General features: G+C 39.6%; 1 protein-coding gene and 1 pseudogene across 2 annotated transcripts in view; both read right to left on the reverse strand.

The window, feature by feature from the left end:
* Positions 1-22,711, reverse strand: part of L2HGDH (L-2-hydroxyglutarate dehydrogenase) — a 41,702-nt gene extending 18,991 nt beyond the window's left edge. Inside the window, exons 1-6 of one of the 2 annotated variants that reach the window (XM_026513689.4) lie at positions 22,491-22,711; positions 18,536-18,651; positions 17,679-17,830; positions 12,072-12,203; positions 4,373-4,535; positions 2,670-2,704 (exon numbers count right to left, since the gene is read on the reverse strand). In XM_026513689.4, coding sequence (XP_026369474.1) covers positions 2,670-2,704; positions 4,373-4,535; positions 12,072-12,203; positions 17,679-17,830; positions 18,536-18,651; positions 22,491-22,630 — 738 coding nt within the window. In that variant the 5' untranslated portion in view covers positions 22,631-22,711. The remainder of the gene's footprint in view (positions 1-2,669; positions 2,705-4,372; positions 4,536-12,071; positions 12,204-17,678; positions 17,831-18,535; positions 18,652-22,490) is intronic. The other variant, XM_057306452.1, reaches the window with a different exon arrangement.
* LOC113266250 (U4 spliceosomal RNA) lies at positions 3,032-3,097 on the reverse strand (annotated as a pseudogene).
* Positions 22,712-22,716: the final 5 nt, after the last annotated feature.

A 22,716-nucleotide genomic window follows, 5' to 3' on the forward strand; every position in this document is an offset into this window, starting at 1 on the left:
GTGCTAGGTGACAGAAAGTAGAATGGGTTTTTAAGATTCAGAGCAGAACTAGCTGGCTGGCCACACCTTGCAGGGCTGGGCAATGTCTTCCAGGATGTTCTATATGATTAATATATGGTGTTGCTTCACCCAGACCAGGATTCACAGGTTTGGAAATCAAGAGGGAGAAATAGGAGAAATGGGAGTAGTTCCTTGCTACTACAATAATCTACTAGTGAAATTTTTGTTTTCTATCTGCATAAATTTTGGGCTCTGATGTTTAGAAGTCTTGGTTCCCAAGGGAGAAATGCTTCCGTTAGAGAATAAACAATAGTTCCGTTAACCTGCAGGCTGATACTGCCATACCTGTGTATCAGTGAATCAACAGGCAGAGAGGATTACTGTACTGAATGGGGAAACTAAAAATGAGCCTCAAGGAGAATTAGAGTTGCTACCACACAGAAAGCCTGGGGATGATAAAGAGAAATATGTCCCAAATATAGATCTCCTGGGGGTATCTCCTAGTATTTCTACATATTGATACAAAAGTTAATGGAAACTACCACAACCCAAAATAGGCAGGGCTACAAATGGCACAGACACTTCAGGAGTGGAAGTTTGAGTTATTCCACCAAACTGGAACATGACTAGCTAAGATGCGTGCGAAGGGCAAAGGAGCTGTGGAATCTGTACTGAAAGAAGGAAATTATAAATATCAGCTATAACCACGTGACCGGTGAGAGAAATGAAGAATGTACTAGTTATGAGTATTTCTTCCTGACTTTGAAATAAATATATCTGACTATATATCACCCAATTCTTTCTTTATCCTCATTGTTACGGACTGAATTGTGTCCGCCTCCCACAAGTGCATATGTTGAAGTCCCTGCTCCTAAGGTGACTGTATTTGGAGATAGAGCCTTTGGAGAGGTAATTAAGATTAAATGAGGTCACCTAATCCATCTGATAGGACTGGTGTGCTTATAAGAGTAAGAGATACTAGAGACTGCTCTCTCTGCACATGTGCATGCACAGAGAAGAGGCCATGTGAGGACACAGCAAGAAGGTGGCCATCTACAAGCCAAGAAGAGAGATCTCACCAGAAACGAAACCTGATGGCACCTTCATCTTAGACTTCTAGCCTCTGGAACTGTGATAAAATAAATTTCTGCTCTCTAAGTCACCCAGTCTGTGGTATTCTGTTATGGTAAACAAGAAGACTGATACACCCATCTCTACCATTTCTCCATTATCTAACATGGCGTTTCTCATTTCAGTGCCATGGACATTTGGGACCAGATACCTCTTTGTTGTGGGGGCCTATCCCTCACATCCAGCATCCCTGGCCTCTACCCACTAACTGACAGTAGCACTGACCCCCTCCATCAATTGTGACAACCAAAAATGTCTCCAGACATTGCTGAATATCTCCTGGGTGGCAAAATCACCTCCAGTTGAGAGCTATTGATCTATTATATTAAATAGTGGTTAACCTTACATCTTAGTATTTAAGTTAAAGGATCTCAAAGAGGGAATGTGACTCAGCTAAAAAGAAATGAACACCACCCAAAGATGGATTGAGTGGACTTTGTATCTTCTTTGGAGAGTTAGCATGTCTTCAGTTGTATAAAAGATAGTTGCATCTTGCAGATGGAATCATAATTTTACTACTGTCTGTATTTGGTAGTTAAATGTGGTTGTAAGGGGTATGAATGGATGCCAAGTTGAAAAGGGATGGACTAAGGGTTTTTAACCTTGTCAATTTGGTTAAGCTGGGAACTATAACTGATAGAATCCCTTCCCTGTAATGGTTCCAACTTAAAGTTGGCCAAAACAGGAATTGCATATGATTTGGCAGGCAGAAGTAAAGCAGCAGCTATTATTCTCTGAAGGTCGCTCTAGTTCAATGTGTGACAAAAACCCGCTGCTAAGTGACCTATAGCTCCATATCTAGCTCTGCTTCCCAACTACTGATCCTATTGCCAAGTGCTGTCCTCTCCCACTACTTGGGTGAGAGGTAAGAGCTCCCTCAGAATGCCTCATGAGCTTCCCATTTGCAGTCCCACTTTAGCAGTTGGACACACTTGGCTTTGCAAACTGGCTGGAGATGCCTCTGATCTACCAACTCCCCTTCTGAACCTGTGCTTCCCCAGATCCCTTCCCAACTGTGTAAGACCTGATTCCTATAATAAATCCTACAACTCTCATTAATGACTCTACTCCCGTGACCGAACTCTGATCATTCAGAGAATATACGGCAAATGCAATGCTTCTATGCCATGCAATGGCTTTTGTTTTAGACTACATGGAGATGAAGGAAAGCAGTTCACTTCCCTTTGAGCAATCTGCCCTCCACCAAAGTCCTCTATCTGGTAGAGAGTTAATAAGTTAATGCAGGTAAGTAGGCGGACCAGGAAAATATCTATCAGGTTTTGCCTTAAATACTCCGAGTGCTTATAACTGTATTCTGTGCTGGCACAGTCACTTTGTGAAGACATTTCCAAGTTGAACCCGAAAAAGCAAGCTTTTGAATTGCTCTCAAAGAATTTCTCTCAGAATAACTTCTACATTAGACAAAATTCATCCAAGGACATAGAAAACAGCTCTGTGATTAATTCAGCTTTTTAAGGGAGGAGAGGGGATGAAAGGAGATAAAGTAGATGCAAGTAGTGTTGTTTAAGAATCTTTACCTTTGTATTCCTTATAACGATTGGATATTTCGCCCCTGAAAAACAAGAATTAGTGAAACATTTATTTTTAGTAAAAGAAGACCTACATTTTTGAAATAGTATACCAGTAACAAATTTAAACAATTTTCTTCTGTTGTAACCATGAGTGCCTCCCACTTTTCATTCTAAAGCTTTTTATGAAGTAACAAGATTACACTAGTTCATATTTGATAACATATAAAACGTTGGCCTATTTTTAAACTTGTTTTAATTCATTTACTCTATGCTTATAGACCACTCCCCACCTCAGATCCAACATAGACAGTCCCAGCTTTTCTCTGAACTATATCCTAGAAACCAAGCTGTAAAATAGATCATCATTAATCAATTAGCAATAATCATGCCTTGGATAAACCTCATTGGCTACGATACTGCCACTGTGCAACGATGATCATCGCTAATCAGTATGTATTTTCACAAAGGACCAATGTGTGCTTTTTGTCTAAGTGTTGTAAGCTGACTTTCTGCAGATTCTAGGCTGCATAGAGAAGCAAGAGTTATCACAATACAAAAAGTTCCAATAATAAGCTATTTATAAAATTAGTTCCCAATAAGGCACATGGGATCTCGAAGTCTTAAAAAAAGCATATGTACATCAGGTAAAGAATACGATCTGCTTGGATCATAAATTTGATTTTATGCTACCTACCTATACCAATCTTAATTATTTAACAATTTTGCTCATCGTATTAGTATTTAGAAGGACACTGGGAGAATGATTCAAATGGCCCAAATCTCCTTAAACACCAGTTAAGGAAGAACTGAGCACGCTACTTTTTCTCCTTCGAATTTCCCAATAGCAAAAATGTCAAAAAAAATTCAAGGTTACAAACCAATTCATTTGGTTTAAAAAAAATATATCGACAAAACGAAGCAAAAAAACCCCCAAACTCTAAGTAGTCTACAATGGTGGGGTGCGAGGAGAGTTCAAATGGCTGTGTCATACCCTGTCTCCAGACAGTCTGATTCAGTAGGACTGGGTGATGCTAAAATGGGCATTTTTTGAAAAGATTTTATTTTTAAGTAATCTTTACACCCCACATGGGGCTGGAACCCACAACCTCAAGATGAAGAGTCGCATGCTCTTCTGTCTGAGCCAGCCAGGTGCCCTGAAATCTGCATTTTTAATAAGCAACCCTAAGGAATTCTGACTGCACTCTACAAAATAAGCAAGTGTCTGGGGCTAGTTTTCCATTAACAGCCTTGGCAGTTCAGGTTTTAGCGCCAGTCAGTAGTGTCCAATCAGTGCCAAGTTCTATCAGCGTAAGACTCATCAGAAGCCCCAGTTCTCCCACAACCAATCTCACATTCATCCCTTCTGCACCTGCATCCAGCTCTGCACCCTACTTTAGCCTAGCTCCTGATGGCCCTCCTGCCAGTACCACCCCAGCCAAAAATAGTTGGTTTAGAAGTCAATACAAGTGGGGCGCCTGGGTGGCTCAGTCGGTTGAGCGTCTGCCTTGGGCTCAGGTCATGATCCCAGGGTCCTGGGATTGAGCCCCGCATCAGGCTCCTTGCTCCGCAGGGAGCCTACTTCTCCCTCTCCCTCCGACTGTAGCACCCGCTGCTTGTGCTCTGTCTCTCTGTCAAATAAATAAACAAAATCTTAAAAAAAAAAAAAAAGTTAATACAAGTATTCAAAAGAAAAGACAAGGATGGCTTACCATCTTTACTTCCTGAAGGACTTTCTTTAGCCATTTCAATACCTTTTACTTCAAAATTGGTCAAGACGAAGCCACCTGCTTCTTGGAAATCCTGGGCAAATGACAAAGCCACCTGCCGATAGTCCACAATGCCAGTGTATGGACAATCAATAGCCATTAGACCCTGGGATAGGATTATGAAACAGTCAAGATCATACAATTAAAAATAATCGAGGATAGGTTGTTCAATAAATTTTATTTTGGGCCAAATTTTTTTTACTGTTAATTTTGATGGATAACATACATTATCATTTCTTGGCAAAAATTCAGTGCCTAAGTCTGCTGTTGAATAATATGTCTGACAAATAAAAGAAATAATATTAGCTAAATAAGAAAATCTCTGTACTCAGGAAATAATTCTCCTCTGTAGGGGAGTTAATTTTGCTGGGTTCTTCCAGCTGCTACAATGAGCTTTTCAGTTTTATTCATTCCTCACCATACATCATTCTGATTCATATCTGATTCTGAGTCAAATTCTGTTATTACCAAATGATTGTTTTAAATAAACTCTACTGAGATTTTCCCAGTAGTGTTCCCTGTGTCATGTACACTCAGTGAGGACTCAGAGCTGTTCTCGCTATTTACCCTGTTTGCAGAGTGTTGATCGATTTGCTGCAGGCTCTATCTTCAAGACTACAAATAGAATGGAGATTTTATGTGGTTAACGCCAACCTTCTCTTCAGGTAATAGAGAAATTAATAGCCTGAGGGTTTTTGTTGTTGTTGTTATGTTGTTGTTGTTGTTGTGTTGTGGGTTTTTTGTTTGTTTTGCCACTCAAGACACACTCGAGCTCTACAGACGAATGATCTACAATCACACTTATTCAAGTTTTGGGAATAAATGTTGAATGTGCATTGGCCCTTTTCTAATTCTTAAGAACAGAATTTCACACACCAAGTATTAACTAGATTTTGGTGAATCCTTGGAAATAGCATCATTTTCTGTTGCCCTACTATGTATATGAGTATATCAGTTCTCCCAGTCGGTTTTCCCTAAGAGGGTGGTAGCCTGGTTCGCAGGACAACTAATGCCCAGAAGCTGTGTGCGATTGGTAAATGCTGCCGTCCTCTCACTTGGCCAGCATGGAACTAGTATTGTTGCAGTTTTACATCGATATCTGAGAGTATTATTTTAAATATCTCATTCTTGTAGTTAGCCCCACCCCTACTCCAATATATTTACCTGATTAACCTCTAAAAGCTTTTGACTTTGTCGCCCATCCCTGATCACTAATTCCAAATGGCCAGATCACACTAGGGGTAAAGGCTCACAAAACACGCAATAGTCTCTTGTCACAAATCAAAAGCAACATTTGGTAAACTTGATTCTTGTCCAGAATATGAGATCATTTGCCAAACACAGAAATCATTCCTTCTGTCTTGATGTAGTAGATACACATTTAAGATTTTTACATTAGACTTTATATTGCCTGACCACCTCCAAATTCACAAGTCAATGGTTATAATCCAACTTCAAACTATAAATAGTATTTGGGGTGCAATAACCTTGGAAACTAACAGGATAATACCAAGAGCTTAGTCACAAAAACTTCTCACCTCACAAAAAATGACATGACAGATAAAAGAGGGATAAAAATATGCTATAGAAGTACATGAGTATATCAATAGTTTTTTTTTTTGGAATCCCAGTATCTTCCTTATACATCTTATTTTTCCTGTTACTCAGCACAATGCCTGACACACAGAAGGCACTCAAACTTTTACTGAATGAACGAACTTCTGAGGGCTATCTTCAAACACACTAGATCTCTCTCCACTCTAGGTCTTCCCTTAAAGGTCTCCCGTCTTTCTTTCTCTTTCTTTTTTTTTTTTAAAGATTTTTTAAATTTTATTTATTCATTCGACAGAGATAGAGACAGCCAGCGAGACAGGGAACACAAGCAGGGGGAGTGGGAGAGGAAGAAGCAGGCTCATAGTGGAGGAGCCTGATGTGGGGCTCGATCCCATAACACCGGGATCACGCCCTGAGCCGAAGGCAGACGCTTAACCGCTGTGCCACCCAGGCGCCCCTTTCTTTCTCTTTCTAGTCTTGGTTTTATTCCTCCTAATGAGATGCTGCTGTGCCCCACTATACATATATGCTGGGGGAAGGTGGAGTGAGTCACTGTGGCTAAGCAATTCAATGCCCTGGCCCAAGATGGGGCTGGTAGACAGGCTAGCTGACAGCCAGGAGGCTGGGCATGCATTGTACAGGTTAGCAGGTCAGAGCCTGAAATCTGAGGCTACTGCAGGTCAGGTGGCTGGAAAGAACTGGGCAAGCAAGACACAGAAAGCTGGGAGTTGGAAGTCAGTCAGGAGGCAAGAGGAACAGATGAACATGTGGCTGACCAACAGTGTTAAAGGCAAAAATATCATGAGAGCTAAGGTCAGAGTGAGCAGTCAGGATTTGCCCAGAGAGAGAACTGTCAAGAGCTATCCTCCAAAGACGAAGTTTACAAAAATTTCCAAGATGCTCCCCTTGGGGGTATTTAACCTTCTCCTTAAAGAAATCTGGTCCAAAAAGCCCTTTAGAGCTGCCCTGATAAACTTTTTCTTTCTGGAGAGGCTGGAAAAAACAGAAATGAATCCATACTATAGAAATTTTGCACCCTAATCCTGGGTAGGGTTGAAGGACCAGGAAGGAATTCACTCAAGAGACCTTTATGAAAAAACCAGACTATTTTCTACTATAGATTCCCACCATTAAATACATCTAGGCATAGACAATTATAATGTGGCATTATATAAAGTATTGGATAATGCTAATGTGGCATTATATAAAGTAGGTCAATTCTGCAGAGGCCTCAGAGAAAAGCAGGTTGTACCTCCTTTATAAGTTACACTCCTTACTCATCTTTCAAGTAAGGTTCACCTCCAGAAGGCCTTCCTAAAATCCTAGACTAAGGTAAAAGCTTTCCCTTACATTGATACAAGATAGATTATCAGCTCGATGAAAATACTTATCACTATATGAGAATTACATCTTCTGGTACACTATACCTTTCTTTACGCTGACCACCATATCTTACTCATCTTCATATCCATAGTACCTAACATAGTGGCTGGCACATAGGAAGGAAGACAATGTTGGCCGAACAGAAAAAATTCCAGTTCTGAATCAGATCTGGGGGCAGGGACTCTTAGGAGCTGTGTGGCCTTGGGAAAGTAATTGAATCACTTTCTTCAGTTATAAGACACAAAAATACAGATAGATATGTAACTTGATTATCCACGTACACACAGCTCATCTACTCATTCTGAGACCTGTGAAGATCACATGGTCAGGTACATAGAACACAATCTGGACTCAACCTTATGATGTGTGAAAAGCCGTTTTGTTTGTTTTTTAACAGTCAAGCATGATAGAAAGCATGGGCCTCCTACTTCTTCCTCTCTTTAAAGACCCTCACAAAGTTCCATGACAGACTATGATTATTGTTCCAGCTGGCTCTGGCCTCTAGTTCAAGGCTCCCCACTTCCCCATGTCCAGTCCAATTCCATCCTATGTACCAGAAACTTGATTCATTTTCCTAAATCAGCACATTTTACATGCCATTCTCCCACCCAAATCCTTCAGTGGTCCCTACTATTTAGACAAGGGGTTGGCAATCTTTTCTGTACAGGGCCAGCCACTAAATATTTTTGTTTACATGGGACTTACGATCTCTGCTGCAACTACTCAGTTTGGCTGTTTGGTACAAAAGCAGCCATAGACAATACAAAAAATACATGTATTCCTATAAATATTTTTGGACACGGAAATTTCAATTTCATATAATTTTCATGTGTCCCAAAATATGATTCGTTTAATTTTCTTCAACCATTTAAAAATGTAAAAACTATTCTTAGTTCATAGGCCATAAAAAACAGGTGGCAGGCTGGATTTGGCCCACAGACCATACTGCCAACCCTGGCTTAGACCATGTAGCATTTGGCCAAAGCCTGAAAGAAACAGACAGCTAAAATAAGATATTCAATGAATATGTCTTGTTTTTAAAAATCATTCATTCATTCACCATTTCAGAGAGAAAAAAATACCTGGAGAGAGGAATAGGGAATAGAAGGTCTAGTGTATCCCACAAGCAAAACATTTTTATTACTCTGAGACCCAAGGAAAGGAAAGGTGAGGTACGCTGGAGCTGAAGATGCTATGGCCTCTGGAGAAAAAACTCATTCAACATTATTTGGAATCCTAGGTTTTATCAGCCTCTTAGTAACTTTATACTAATTAAGAAAACCTATATTTTGGTGTGCCTGGGTGACTCAGACGGTTAAGCATCTGACTTCGGTTCAGGTCATGATCTCAGGGTCCTTGAATCGAGCCCCACATCAATCCCCATGTCGAGCCCTGAATCAGGTTCCGTGCTCAGCGGGGAGTCTGCTTCTGGCCCTCTCCCTCTGCCCACTTGCGCTCTCAAATAAAAAAAAAAAAAATCTTAAAAAAAAGTTAAAGGGGAGGCGCCTGGGTGGCTCAGTCGTTAAGCGTCAGCCTTCAGCTCAGGGCGTGATCCTGGAGTCCCGGGATCAAACCCCACATCAGGCTCCTCAGCTGGGAGTCTGCTTCTTCCTCTCCCACTCCCCCTCCTTGTGTTTCCTCTCTTGCTGGCTGTCTCTCTCTCTGTGTCAAATAAATAAATAAAATCTTAAAAAAAAAAAGTTAAAGAAAACTATACATTTTGACCCAACTTTGACTATATAACTAAAGATAACTTCAGGGGGAAAAGATCTATTTCTACTTTGTCTTTTTTGCAGAAAAGATTTGAAGCAGCTTCTAAAAACAAACAAGGAACACAAAACAATATATACTAGCACCAAACATTGAGCCAGCTAAGTATATTAATTGGAAAGGAAATAAAATAAGTTATTATTTGCAGACAACACAACTACATAGAAAAAAAAATTATAGACAAACTATTAGAATCAATATGTGAATTTAACATCCGAGATGGATGAAAGGTCAAAAATCAATTACATTTCCACATATTTGCAACATACAAGTAGAAAATGAAATTTTCTAATATTTGCAACATACAAGTAGAAATACTTGCAACATATAAGTAGAAAATGAATTTAAGTAATAATACTATTTATGAGAGTATCAAAAACCATCAACTACCTAGAAATGAATCTAGGAGATATGAAAGACCTCTACACTGAAAATTATAACACATTTTTCCAACGAATTAAGAAGATACAGATAAATGGATGGATCTACTGTGTTCATGGATTGGAAGATGCAATATTGTGAAGATATAAATTGTCTCCAATGGACCTACAAATTCAATGCAATCTCAATCACAATCACAGAAGGTTACCTTGTGGGGTTTGGCAAATTAATTCTAAAACATATACAGAAATACAAAGATCTAAGAACAGCTAAGATAATGTTGCAGAAGAACAAAATTAAAGGACTTTCTCAACCCGATATTTAAACCTACTAAAAAGCTATGGTAATTAAAACATTATGGTAGTGGTAAAAGAAGAGATGATGGAACAGAAGAGAGTCCAGACATAGAGCCCATACTTACACTCACCTGATATCACAAAGTTAACAGTGCAGTGCAGTGGGGAAATAACGGTCTTTTTGATAAATGGTGCTGGGTCAACTGGGAATCCAGATGGGAAAAAAAATGTACCTTGACCTCTACCTTCATACAATTATATGGCAATGAAACTTAAAACTACAACTATATGCAACATGTGAATGAATTTCACAAATAATACTGAATGAAATAAGTTCCGACACAAAATGAGTAACTATATGATTCCACTTAAATACAATGCGAAAACCTACGATGTAAGAAGTCAGGATAGTGCTTACCCTTAAGGGAAAGGTAGTGGTAGGAAGGGGCTTGAGCAGAATACTGGGAGGCTGGGAGCATTCTGCTGTTGATCCAGGTACTGGTCGCACTTTATAAAAATTCATTAAGCTGTACAGTTATGATTCTTGTTGTATGCTATGATTCAATTAAAAAAAGTCCAAAAAATCAAGGCAGATAGAAGATGAGAGTGGAAAGATACAATGAAGAGAGAAATTAAAACCTAAAAATAAATGCTTAAGACCCTAGATATCTGGCAGGAGTGGGGCACAAGGGTGTCTCTGAGCTTCCTTGCAGCCACAGTAAACACAACACAATCAATCAAATGATTCTGTGTTCATAAGGTAAAAACAAGTCAATTATGCTCAGAAAGAACACCATTATTCTTAGAGCTGAGGTCTGAGAAAAATCTCTCCTGAGGGTTCTCAGAGACAGATGTTGTGTAACACAGTGAACAACCTATGTGCTCAACCTCATCCTAACCTCATCCTCATCCAATGTCACAATGACTTCTCCATAGGCTGATGCCATAAAACCAAAGAATAATTCAAAGGGAGTAATTTGGGGTCAAAAAGTGGGATGGGGAGAGAAAAACACTGCAATGCAGCTGTGCCACTTGGGTGGTGTAGATGTATAGGAATAAATGGTCTACATATTCTCCAGGATATCACTCATAAATAGTATTTTTATTTCCCATAAACCAAGTTTTGATAAGCATTGCCTGGCAGTGAGTTTAAGGTCACGTTCTCTAGGACAAGTACCTGGAGTCCAGCTATTGTATGTTGTCAATAAAAAGGGGGGGGGGTGCACCCAGATGGCTCAGTCAGTTAAGCATCCAACTCTTGGTTTCAGCTCAGGTCATGATCTCAGGGTCATGAGATGAAGCCCCACATCAGGCTTCACACTGGGCATGGAACCTGCTTAAGATTCTCTCTCTCCCTCCCCCTCCTCCCCTGCCTCTCTATAAAAGAAGAAAAAAGAAAAGAAAAGAAAAGAAAAGAAGGGAAGGAGGGTGGGAGGGAGGGAGGGAGGGAGGGAGGGAGGAAGGAAGGAAGGAAGGAAGGAAGGAAGGAAGGAAGGAAGGAGGGAGTTTAGATAGTCATTAAAAGCCATTGTATTGTGGTGACTCTACATGGTATTTTTTGCTTATATTGAATTTCTGAAATTGGTACGTTAGCACATACCTCTGCCTCTTACCCCCCAAAAATGATGGTGGTGAGGAAAAGGAGATACAACCATTCTTTGGAATAGTTAGTGGAACTGGGGATAGGACTGATAGCCTCTAAAAGACTATCAAAGAAAGTCAATATGCAGAGTAAGTATTTAATTATTATTCATGTCTCTTTTATAAATAAAAGATCTGTTCTCCCCATAGCATGTTCTAAGCAAGATACTCTACAACCTACCCTTCACATGCCTGGATAACATAGCCACCCTCCTCAAAAATTTTCAGTGTATGCCTACTAACTTCAAAGTTATTAGCAGGAATATTAAGTCTTTACACAAGCCTAATCCTGCCTTTCCAGTCTCGTCTGTTATCTCTCCCTACCCACCCTGGGAATCAACCACACCTTACCACTCACTGCTTTCCCAACATGCCATACAGTCTCAGACCTCCTCTTGTCTTTGCTTATGTTCTTCAGATTTGGTATTTTCCTCACAGGGAAAGAAGAAATCAGGTGTTCAGAGTTTGTGGCAATGCCTTCTGTGGCTATCACCTCACTGTCCCAGAAGAGTGATTCTTGCTTCCTGTAAGTTCACACTCAGCCTCCATGTCACAGGCCTGAGTCCTAGATGAAAATGCCCTTGTGAGCATGTATGTGGGGTTAGTAAATCACTTACCCTACAATATGGCTCCTTCTTCTTTATATCTTCCTGTTGGATTAGCCTCAGGCCCTGAACACCATTCTGCAGGCCTCTCTCATATAGGGCTTGAAGTCTGGGAATTTCTTCTTGTTCAACAGCTACTATAAGCTTAAAAACAAAAACAAGATAAAGAATGTGTAGAATTAAAAATATGATCAGCTATAAAAAGATAAAGTCAATAAAAAAGTCATAAATTATCACATGACTCGAATTTGTTTGATTTTTGTCTACTTCTCCCTTTCTTAATGACCTCAATTTCCTCCTCCATTGAAAAAAGTTGTCTTAAGAAAACTGCATTAAAACAAATTTTCCCCCAAAGTGAGATGTAGCCTCAATTTCCATTGCTGCCATCATAGTTGCTACATGAATCTTAGCCACAGTGACTGTTATCAACATCACTCACTCAATTCTAAAGGGGAGAGTAGCACAGGGGGCATAGTCTTTATAATTAAAAAAACAAAAAAACCAAAAACAAAACCAAAACAAACAAAAAAACAGAAAGGCCTTCTTATTTCTGTAAGAGTATATAAAATACCAATATATCAGAAAGACAGTGGTATTCGGTGTAATGGTATATCACTAACAGAAAACTATTTTATTTCCTGGAATAAAGAATATTATAAACTATTTACTAATGCATTAAACTGCAGAGGAAAAAAACAGTAAATTAATCAACTTTACTCAGGATTCTTTTCTATTTATTTCTGGGCAAACTATCTGTCTGAGGTAGTTTCGTAAAAGCTACTGGCAAAGAAAAGCACAGGTGCATACTCACAGGTACACAGAATTCACAAATTGCTATTTCATAGCAAGAAGTCACCCGAATTTTATGAGATGATACTTTTAATCAAGTTGTAAAGGTTATTTAAATCAACAAATAATTAACCTTAAAAATGGAAGTGGAATCAAGGGACACTATCAAGAAAGTGAAAAGACAACCCAAGGAATGGGTAAGAATATTCACAGATCATATAGCTGATAATGTCTAATATCCAGAATATATAAAAGAACCCTTATAATTCAATATAAAAAGTGTAAATATAATTTTATATCTTACTTTTTTCACTTAACACTTTGTCAGGACCATTATTCCACATTATTTTAAAAAAATCTTCATAGCATCTTTAATAGCAACAAGAAACTTTTATTCTTAGGGCGCCTGGGTGGCTCAGTCATTAAGCGTCTGCCTTCGGCTCAGGTCATGATCCCAGGGTCCTGGGATCGAGCCCCACATCGGGCTCCCTGCTGGGCTCCCTGCTCTGCGGGAAGCCTGCTTCTCCCTCTCCCACTCTTTTGCGCTCTCTCTCTGTCAAATAAATAAAATCTTAAAAACAAAACAAAACAACTTTTATTCTTAAAAACTACATGGAGAAGACTTACAAGGAAATATTATGAATAACTGTATAGCAACAAATTAGATAATCTATATGAAATGGAAAAGTTCATAGAAAAACATAAACTTCTGAAACTGACTCAAGAAGAAAATGAAAATAACAAGAGATTGGATTAGTAACTTTAAAACTTCCCAGAAAGAAAAGCTCAGGCTCAAGAGCTTTCTTTACACATGAATGCTGCCAAATGTTTAAAGAAAAATTAGCTCCAATTCTGCATAAACTCAAAGAACAGAAGAGGGAATACTTCCTACCTAAATCTATGAGGCCAGTATTAGCCTGACATCCAAACCAAACACAGATATCAAAAGAAAATAAAACTGGAGACCAATATCCCATATGAATATTGATGCAAAAATCCTGAACACAATACTAGTAAACTAAGTGCAGGAACATAAAAAAAGATTATATGTTGTGACCAAGAGGAATTTAATGTAGGAATACAAGATCAATTTAACATCCAAAAGTCAATTAATATAATACACCATATTAATAGAATATAAAAACATGATTGCCTCAACAGAAGCAGAAAAGGCATTTGAGAAAATCTAACACCCTTTCATGATAAAAAGCACGTAACAAACTTGGGGTGCCTGGCTGGCTCAGTTGGTAGAACACATGACTCTTGATCCCAGGATTGTAGGTTCGAGCCCCACGCTGGGTGTAGAGATTACTTAAAAATAAAAATCTTGAAAAAAAAAAAAAAACTTTAACCAATCAGCAATAGAAAGGAACTTCCTCAATCTGACAAAGGGCATCTATAAAAAACCTACAGCTAGCATCATACCTAATAGTGAAAGATTGAATGCTTTCTCCCTAAGATCAGCAACAATACAAGGATGCCCATTTTCATTACTTCTATTCAACACTGTATTTGTGATTCTTCCTGGGGAAATTAGGCAAGAAAAAAAATATATAAAAGGCATCCAAACTGAAAAAGAAGTACAACAATCTTATTTGCAGTTGACATGATCCTGCATATAGAAAAATCCTAAGGCGTCGACACACACCCATAAAACTATTATAATGAATTTAGCAAGGTTGCAAGAGAAAAGAATATACAAAAATCAGTCATATTCTATATATTAGCAATGAATAATCCAAAAAGAAATTAAGAAAAAATTCCTCTCACAAAAGCATCAAAAAGAATAAAATACCAAGGAGTAAGTTTAACAAAAAATTGCAAGACCTGTACACTGACAAATACAAAACACCGTCGAAAGAAATGAAAGAAGATCTAAAAAAATGGGAAGACATTCCCATGTTCATGGTTTGCAAGATTTAATATTGTTAAGATGGCAAAACTCCCCAAATTTATCTATAGATTCAACATAATCTCTATCAAACTTTCAGTTATTTTTTTTTTGGAGAAACTGACTAACCAACCCTAAAATTCATATGGAAGCGCAAGGGACCCAGAATAGCCAAAACAATTGTGAAAAAAGGACAAAGTTGGAGGACTCTAACTTTATGATTTCAAAATATAATAAACAGCCATAGTAATCACGATACTATGGTATTGGCATAAAGATAGACAACATCAATGGAATGGTATTGCGAATCTTAAACATACCTCTTACATTTATGCTCAACTAACTTTTTTAAAAAGATTTATTTATTTATTTATTTGAGAGAGAGAGAACAGGCGAGCACGGGGTGGGGCGGGGGAGAGGAGCAGAGGGAGAGGGAGACTCAACTAGACTCCTCACTGAGCTCGGAGCCTGACGCAGGGCTTGATTTCACAACCCTGAGATCACCACCTGAACTGAAACCAAGAGTCGGATACCTAACTGCGCCACCCAGACGCCCTCGACTATTTTTTTTTTTTTAAAGATTTTTTTTTATTTATTTATTTGACAGAGACAGAGACAGCCAGCGAGAGAGGGAACACAAGCAGGGGGAGTGGGAGAGGGAGAAGCAGGCTCATAGCAGAGGAGCCTGATGTGGGGCTCGATCCTGGAACGCCAGGATCATGCCCTGAGCCGAAGGCAGACGCTTAACCGCTGTGCCACCCAGGCACCCCCCTCGACTAACTTTTAATAAAGGTGCCAAAACAATATAGAAAGAACAGTTTTTTCAATAAATGGTGTTGAGACAACTGCAGAACCACATGCAAAAGACTGAAACCGAACCCCTTCCTCACACTATATACCAAAATCAATTTAAAACTGATCATATACTGTAAGTATAGGTGCAGGGGGTGCGGTGGGGGGCTCTGCTTCCGGTGGCAGGGTCTGGGGAAGAAACAGTAGACCAGCTGTGAAGGTGGTAAGCCCCTGAAATAGCCAAAGAAGCAGGCCAAGGAAATGAACTAGGAAGATAAGGCATTTAAGCAGAAACAAATAGAGAAGAAACTCAAGGGGCTAAAAGTGAAAGCTACAGGAAAGGCTCTTCTGGTCACAGTTGCAATTAAGAAATTAGGCAAAAAGTAAGCTGCTCCTTGTGCCTGAGGCAATGGTGATCCTTAATTCCGAAATTCCTGTTTACACATCTAGATTACCTGCCATATCTGTTGCCACCTACAGCTAGAATAAAGTGTCCTCTTGGATCCTGTTGTACATGTAGGAATAAATTTTTGTAAAAAAACAAAACAAAACTGTAGCGTACAGTGGCTCATCTTCTCTTCAGTTCTTTTCACTCAGCCATTTCTACCTTACCTCTGAGTCAGAGAAAACCCAGCCTAGAATCCTGCCAAAGTCTACTCTTTGATCTTTGATCTATCCCAACTCAGTACCACCTGGAATTAAACCAACTCATTGTGGGGTGGGGGGTGGTGATAATAGATCTAAATGTTAGAACTAAGGCTATAATCAAAGCCTTAGAAGAAAAAAAATGTATGAGTAATTTTTCAGGTTAGGCAAAGATTTCTGAGATACCACACTAAAATTATAAGCAACAAAAGAAAAAAGATAACTGGACTTCATCAAAGTTAAAAGCTTCTGTGCTTCAAAATATATCATCAAGAAAGTAAAAAAGAAAATCTATAGGAGAAAATACTTAGTATTTAAAATATTACTATTATTATTATTTTATTTTACACATAAAAATATCTTAATATTTTAGTAGCGTTTTAGTAAATATCATATAGCTGATAAGCAGCTGTATCCAGAATATATAAACACATACAACTCAAGAATAGAGACAAATAATCCAATTTTTAAACGGGCAAAAGAATTGAATAGACATTTTTCCAAAGAAGACAAATGAGTGGCCAATAAGCATATGAAAAGATGCTCAACACCATTAACTGCTAGGGAAATGCAAATCAAAACCACATTGACGTACCACTTCACGTCCAGTAGGATGGCTAAAATAAGAGACAGACAATCACAGGTGTTGGCAAGGATGTAGAGATACTGGAATCCTCACTAGTTGCTGAAGACAATTTAAAATTGTGCAGAACTTTGAAAAACAGTTTAGAAGTTCCTCAAAACGTTAAAATTGGAGTTACCAAATGACCCAGGAATTTCACTCGTAGGTATGCATCTGACACAAATGAAAACATAAGCCCACACAAAAACTTGTACATAAACGTCCAGAGCCGCACGATTCATAATAGTCAAATGCAGAAACAACCCAATGTCTGTCAGCTGGTAAAGAGGTAAAGAAAATGTGGTATACCTACACAATGGACCATAAAAAGTAAGAAAGTACTGATTCATGCCACAAGAAATGAACCTTGAGAACATTATGCGAAGTAAAAGAAGCCAGTCACAAAAGACAACATATTGTAGGATTCTATTGATAGGAAATGTCCAGAACAGGCAAATCCACAGACAGAGAAAGTATATTGATGATTGTCTGGAGCTGCGGAGAGGTAGAAATAGGAAGTGAGAGGTATTGGGAATAACTGTTAATAGGCACAGGGTTTCTTTATGAGGTGATGAATATGTTCTAAAATTAGACAGTGGTGATAGTTGCACAATTTTATGAATAGACTAAAAATCAAACTGAACACTTTGATAAAAAGATGAACTGTATGGTACATAAATTATATGTCAATAAATGTGTTCTTTTTTAAATTACATGGAGTTAGTCATACCACCTTTTCCAGTTATTTCCTAATATTAGATTTTGTAAATTACATAAAGAAAGAAAAGCCATGTTTTGTTTTGTTTTTTAAACTCAACATTAAACATCACTAAGAAAATGCTAGTTATAAGTAAGTCAAGGCCCTAGTAAAATGCCTTACCTTGCCACACTGCTTGTAGGAAATTCCCTTTTGGTTACAATACTCATAGATGAGGGCTGCACCTTGTACACACAATTTAGCTTTCAGAGATTCAGGTTTATAATAAATTCCACTATGTATGACACCACTGTTATGTCCAGTCTGGTGAACAGCTACCGGACAAGAGAAACAGGGTAAGAGAAACTACACAATGCATACAAAACCTGAGGAGTGGAGGAACAAACATAACTGAAGCTATTAGAGACCACATTATTGAACATTCTGTCTGGTCTGTTCTTACAGGCAGGGCACCGTAACTTCCTCTAGTAGCCATCCCTGGTGTCCACGCCACATCCCCCAGTCCATCTTTGACTTCAGTTACAACTGGTGCACAAACCCACCTCTCACCACCAGCAAACCACTTCAAGGGCCCATTATAGCTCTGGGCATTCTGCACGCCCATTCCTAACAAGTGGAGGGGTGAGGGGAGAGAAGACTATGGCTCAATATCCCCAGGGGTAATCCTCAGCCAGTAGAAACACTAGCTGATGGATAAATGAGCACAATCTTTGGAAATGTGTATGTAGCTCCTCAGAGATCCCAGAGGAATCAAGCTCACAACAGCAACCTTGATAAGGTACCCTCCTGTGGCTTTTCCTCCTTCTGGGTTTACCCTCCACACCCACTCATTCCTGCCTCCTAAACAATCTCTCAAATAAATCACCTATGCCCAAATTCTAGTCCCAGGCTCTGCTTTATGCTCTTCAATAACCCTAACTAGGGTACTAACACTAACATTCAACATGAAAGGTGCAGGACTGAAAAAATGAGCAGGTATTCAGGTTAGGCCCAAAGAGCAACACTGATATTATACATACCTAAATCTTTCTCCTTTTCCAGAACACCAATGGAAAGTGCTGGATGTCGCAGGATGAGTGCTCTGGCAGAGGCAAGGCCCACAATTCCACCACCGATAATGATTACATCAAATGAGCTTTAAGAGAAAGTCACCTTTAAAGTAATGCATGTTTACAGTAGATCTCATAAAACTTCATGTGCATAATTTTCATCACCAGTGGACAATTGGACTATTAATTTGTAATCATGAAAATCAAGTATTCATTGGGCTTTATGCTACTGGCTTCTTAACAAAAAAAGCCTTTAAGAATTAGAGGCATTGCTGGGTCAGTAGTATAAGCAGCTACACCCAGCAGGCAGGGTAGCTAGTTGCCTAAGCTGCCTCTGTTGGGGCTGGCTGCATCTGTGATTGCTCTGTGTTAGGCATCACACTCTTCTCTACCATCTATTCATTTAAAGTCAAGTGCAGGGGCACCTGGGTGGCTCAGTCTGTTAAGCATCCGACTCTCGGTTTCTGCTCAGGTCGTGATCTCAGGGTCTTGGGATTGAGCCCTGTGCTCAGCAGGGAGTTGGCCTGAGGATTCTTTCTCCTTCTCCCTCTGCTCCTCCCCCTGCCTGTGCACGCCGGCTGTCTAATAAAATCTTTAAAAGAAAAAATTAGGAAGGGCATGTATAGTCTATCTAATGCAGCAATGAGAAGCAGAAAAGTTTACCTTTAGCACCTACCTCATGGCCAACAAATCTAGTCTTATAGGGACATGGCCAACCCTGCTTTTTCTATACTCCACCTATTTCATCTCTTCCTAAATTAAATTATTTTGATGCAAATCCTAAACATTATCTGTAAATATTTTAATATGTTATTTCTAAAAGGCCTCTTGAAAACATGTCCACAATACCAGTATTCTAATTTTTAAAAATATTTTTTTATTTTTTTGTTGTTCTTGTTTTTTAATTTTAACTGGCTCCATGCTCAAAGTGGATCTTGAACTCACAACCCTGAGATTAAGAGTCGCATGCTCTACCAACTGAGCCAGCCAGGCACCCCCAGTATACTAATTTTTAAAAATTTACAATAAACATTTTATATCATCAAATATTCACCATAAAACTTTTAGAGGAAAACAAAGGAGAAAACCTTTGGGATCTAGGGCTAAGACACCAAAAGCATGAACCATATTTAAAAATGTGATAAATTGGACTTCATCAAAATTAAAAAGTTTGTTCTGCAAAAGACCTTCTTAAGAAGACAACTAACAAATTGGGAGAAAATACTTGCAAATCACATATCTGACAAAGGACTCATACGTAGAATATGTAAAGAACTCTCATATAAACCATTTAGAAAATGGGCAAAAGATACGAACAAACATTTTATCAAAGAGGAAAGATATACAGATGGCAAACAAGCACATCAAAAGATGTTCACTACCATTAGTCATTAGGGAAGAGCAAATTAAAACTACAATGAGATATTGCTACACCCCCATTAGAATGGCTAAAATTAAAAAAAAAATGATAACACCAAATGCTGGTGAGAATGAAGAGGGACTGGATCACTCACACACTGCTGGTAGGAATGTAAAATAGCACAGCCACCCTGGAGAAAGAATACAGCAGTTTCTTTAAAAACTAAACATAAATCTTTGCCATCGTATAACACACTCCACTCAAGTCAGATAAGTGCAGTAGGCCTTGATGGTGGCACAACTTCCTTTGTTCTGTTCTCACTTGTACATAGGAAAAACAGATCTTTGGGCTTATATCTTACCCAATTTGGGCCACATCATTGGTCTCCCAATCTTCCTCAGGCCATTCTTTGGATTGTTGAAGATGTTAAAGGATATAATGGCCTCTTTTTGAGTCCCAAATACGGACTCCACTCATCTCAAGTCTTTCTGTAAGGGAAATTCTAATATTCAGAACCTGGATCCCAGGTGCATGACTTCATGTTTTACACCTTGGGAATCTCTGGTGTACTTTTCTTTTATAAATCAATACTCAATATTTCTCAATGGATACTCCTTCTATGGCCCTACATTAAAAACCATATCTACAGGGGCGCCTGATGGCTCAGTTAGTTAGGCATCTACCTTTGGCTCGGATCATGATCCCAGGGTTCTGGGATCGAGTCCCCACATTGGGCTCCCTGCTCAGCAGGCAGTTGGCTTCTCCCTCTGCGCCTCTCCCCTGCATGGGTGCAAGTGCGCACACTCTCTCTCTCACTCTCAAATAAATAAATAAAATCTTTAAAATAAAAACCATGCCTACAATGAAAAAAAATTAAGCATGTACTAACTAAACACGTTTTAGCAACTACACCCTTGGGCATTATCTCAGAAAAACATAAACCTATGTTCGTACAAAAACATGTACATAAATGTTCACAACAGCTTTATTCATAATAGCCCAAAATTATAAACAGTCCAAATATCCTTCAACTGCTGAATGGTCAAACCGTAATACACCCATACCACAGAATGCTACTCAACAATTAAAAGGAACACACTCTCATTATAGGCAACACCTTGGATGAATCTCAAAGACATCATGCTGTATGAAAAAAGCCAATGTCAAATGTGATATACGGTGTGACTCCACTTATAGAACATTCTCAAAATGACAAAATTTTAGGGCTAGAGAATAGATTAGTGGTTGCCAAGGTTTAGGAAGGGTGGAGAGATGGGATGTGAATATAAAGGGATTGGTAACACTAGAGATGTCTTTGTGGTAATGAAACATTTCTATATTTTGTGGTGGCAGTTACACAAATGAACACGATTAAATTGCATAGAAACACACAAACGAGTGCATGTAAAAACTGATGAAATCTGAACAAGGTCTGTGGATTGCGCCAATGTCAATTTCCTAGTTTTGATCTTGTACTATAGTTACGTAAGATGCCATCATTGGGGTAAACTGGCTGAAAGGTACATAAAATCTGGTTTGGGTTTTTTTTTTGTTTTTGTTTTTTTTGGAACTTCCTGTGGACCTATAATTACTTCAAAATAAAATGTATAAACAAAAACTTCACTAGCCCTCCTTTTCTTCCCTCAAGAAAACCAATCCCAAAATAATGGTCTACATACGCCCACTGACTCACAAATCCTATCCCACTCTAATCCCCCTCCAAACCACTAACACACAGCAGCCAGTAACTTTTGAAGCCTCAACATTTAATCACTCCCTCTTCTTAAAAACCCTTTAAAAGCCTCCTAATGCTCTTAGAATAAAATTCAATGTGGTTAAATCCTTGCTGTGATGTAGCCTCTCTCCAGCGTCATTCCACACCATCTCTATTCCACTAAAAACAGTCACACCCATCTTGTCCACCTTCTAGTTCTTGAAATAGCCAAGAGCTTTCTAGCTTTAAAGCCTTAGCATAAGCCATTCCCTCTACAGACAGCAGAGAAAGACGGAGGTTTCTAATGTGACCTCCAAATTTCAAATCACAGGACACTTAATTTGTGCAGGCTTTGCTTAGCAACTGAGCTGCTTCTCAAAGGGGCAACTCTACGCAGTGTTTGCCAGGAACTGATTAATTCAAGAACGGTTTCAGGTCTTCCAGGCAACACCAGGGATGCCAGCAAATAAACAGTATATTTGATTGCTTAGTGTGGTAGATCCTTTAAGCCCTAAAACGGCCACCTTCGGGAGAGACTAGGCTCCTAATTGAGCCTTTAAGCTTAAGTAACCCACCCAAGAACTGAATAGGAAGGGGTGGGATTCAAAACCAGAACTGCTCTCGACCTCTCTACCCAACACTGCCTTCCTCTTTTCACCCGGCGCACAAACAACGCATGAATCCTACAAGGTAACTCATGGGATGCGTGGTCGGAGTCGAGGCTCCGCAGGATCCTGACCTTCTCTTACGCCCGGGACGGGGAAGTAGAGCAGGGGCAGAGGTCCAGCACGAGGCACCTCAGAGACAGCAGCAGTAGCACAGGCGACGACGGCAGGCCGGCGGCCACTCACCGGGTGCTGGCTCTACGGAAACCTTGGCACAGCGGCCAGGGCCTCGCCTGCGCCGGCCGGCACGCCACGGAGAAGCCGCCGGGGAAACCCCCGCGGGCGCGGCCGCAGGCACCACTCAGGTAACGCAGCGCCGGCGCCATGGCCTGCGCCCCCTCCCCGCCGTCCCTCAGCTCCCAGAGCCGGCCACTCGGGCCGGACGCGGCGCGGCTCCGGCGCGGTCTAGCCC

Source organism: Ursus arctos, unplaced genomic scaffold (genome assembly GCF_023065955.2).
Source record: "Ursus arctos isolate Adak ecotype North America unplaced genomic scaffold, UrsArc2.0 scaffold_37, whole genome shotgun sequence".
Taxonomy (NCBI): Eukaryota; Metazoa; Chordata; class Mammalia; order Carnivora; family Ursidae; genus Ursus; species Ursus arctos.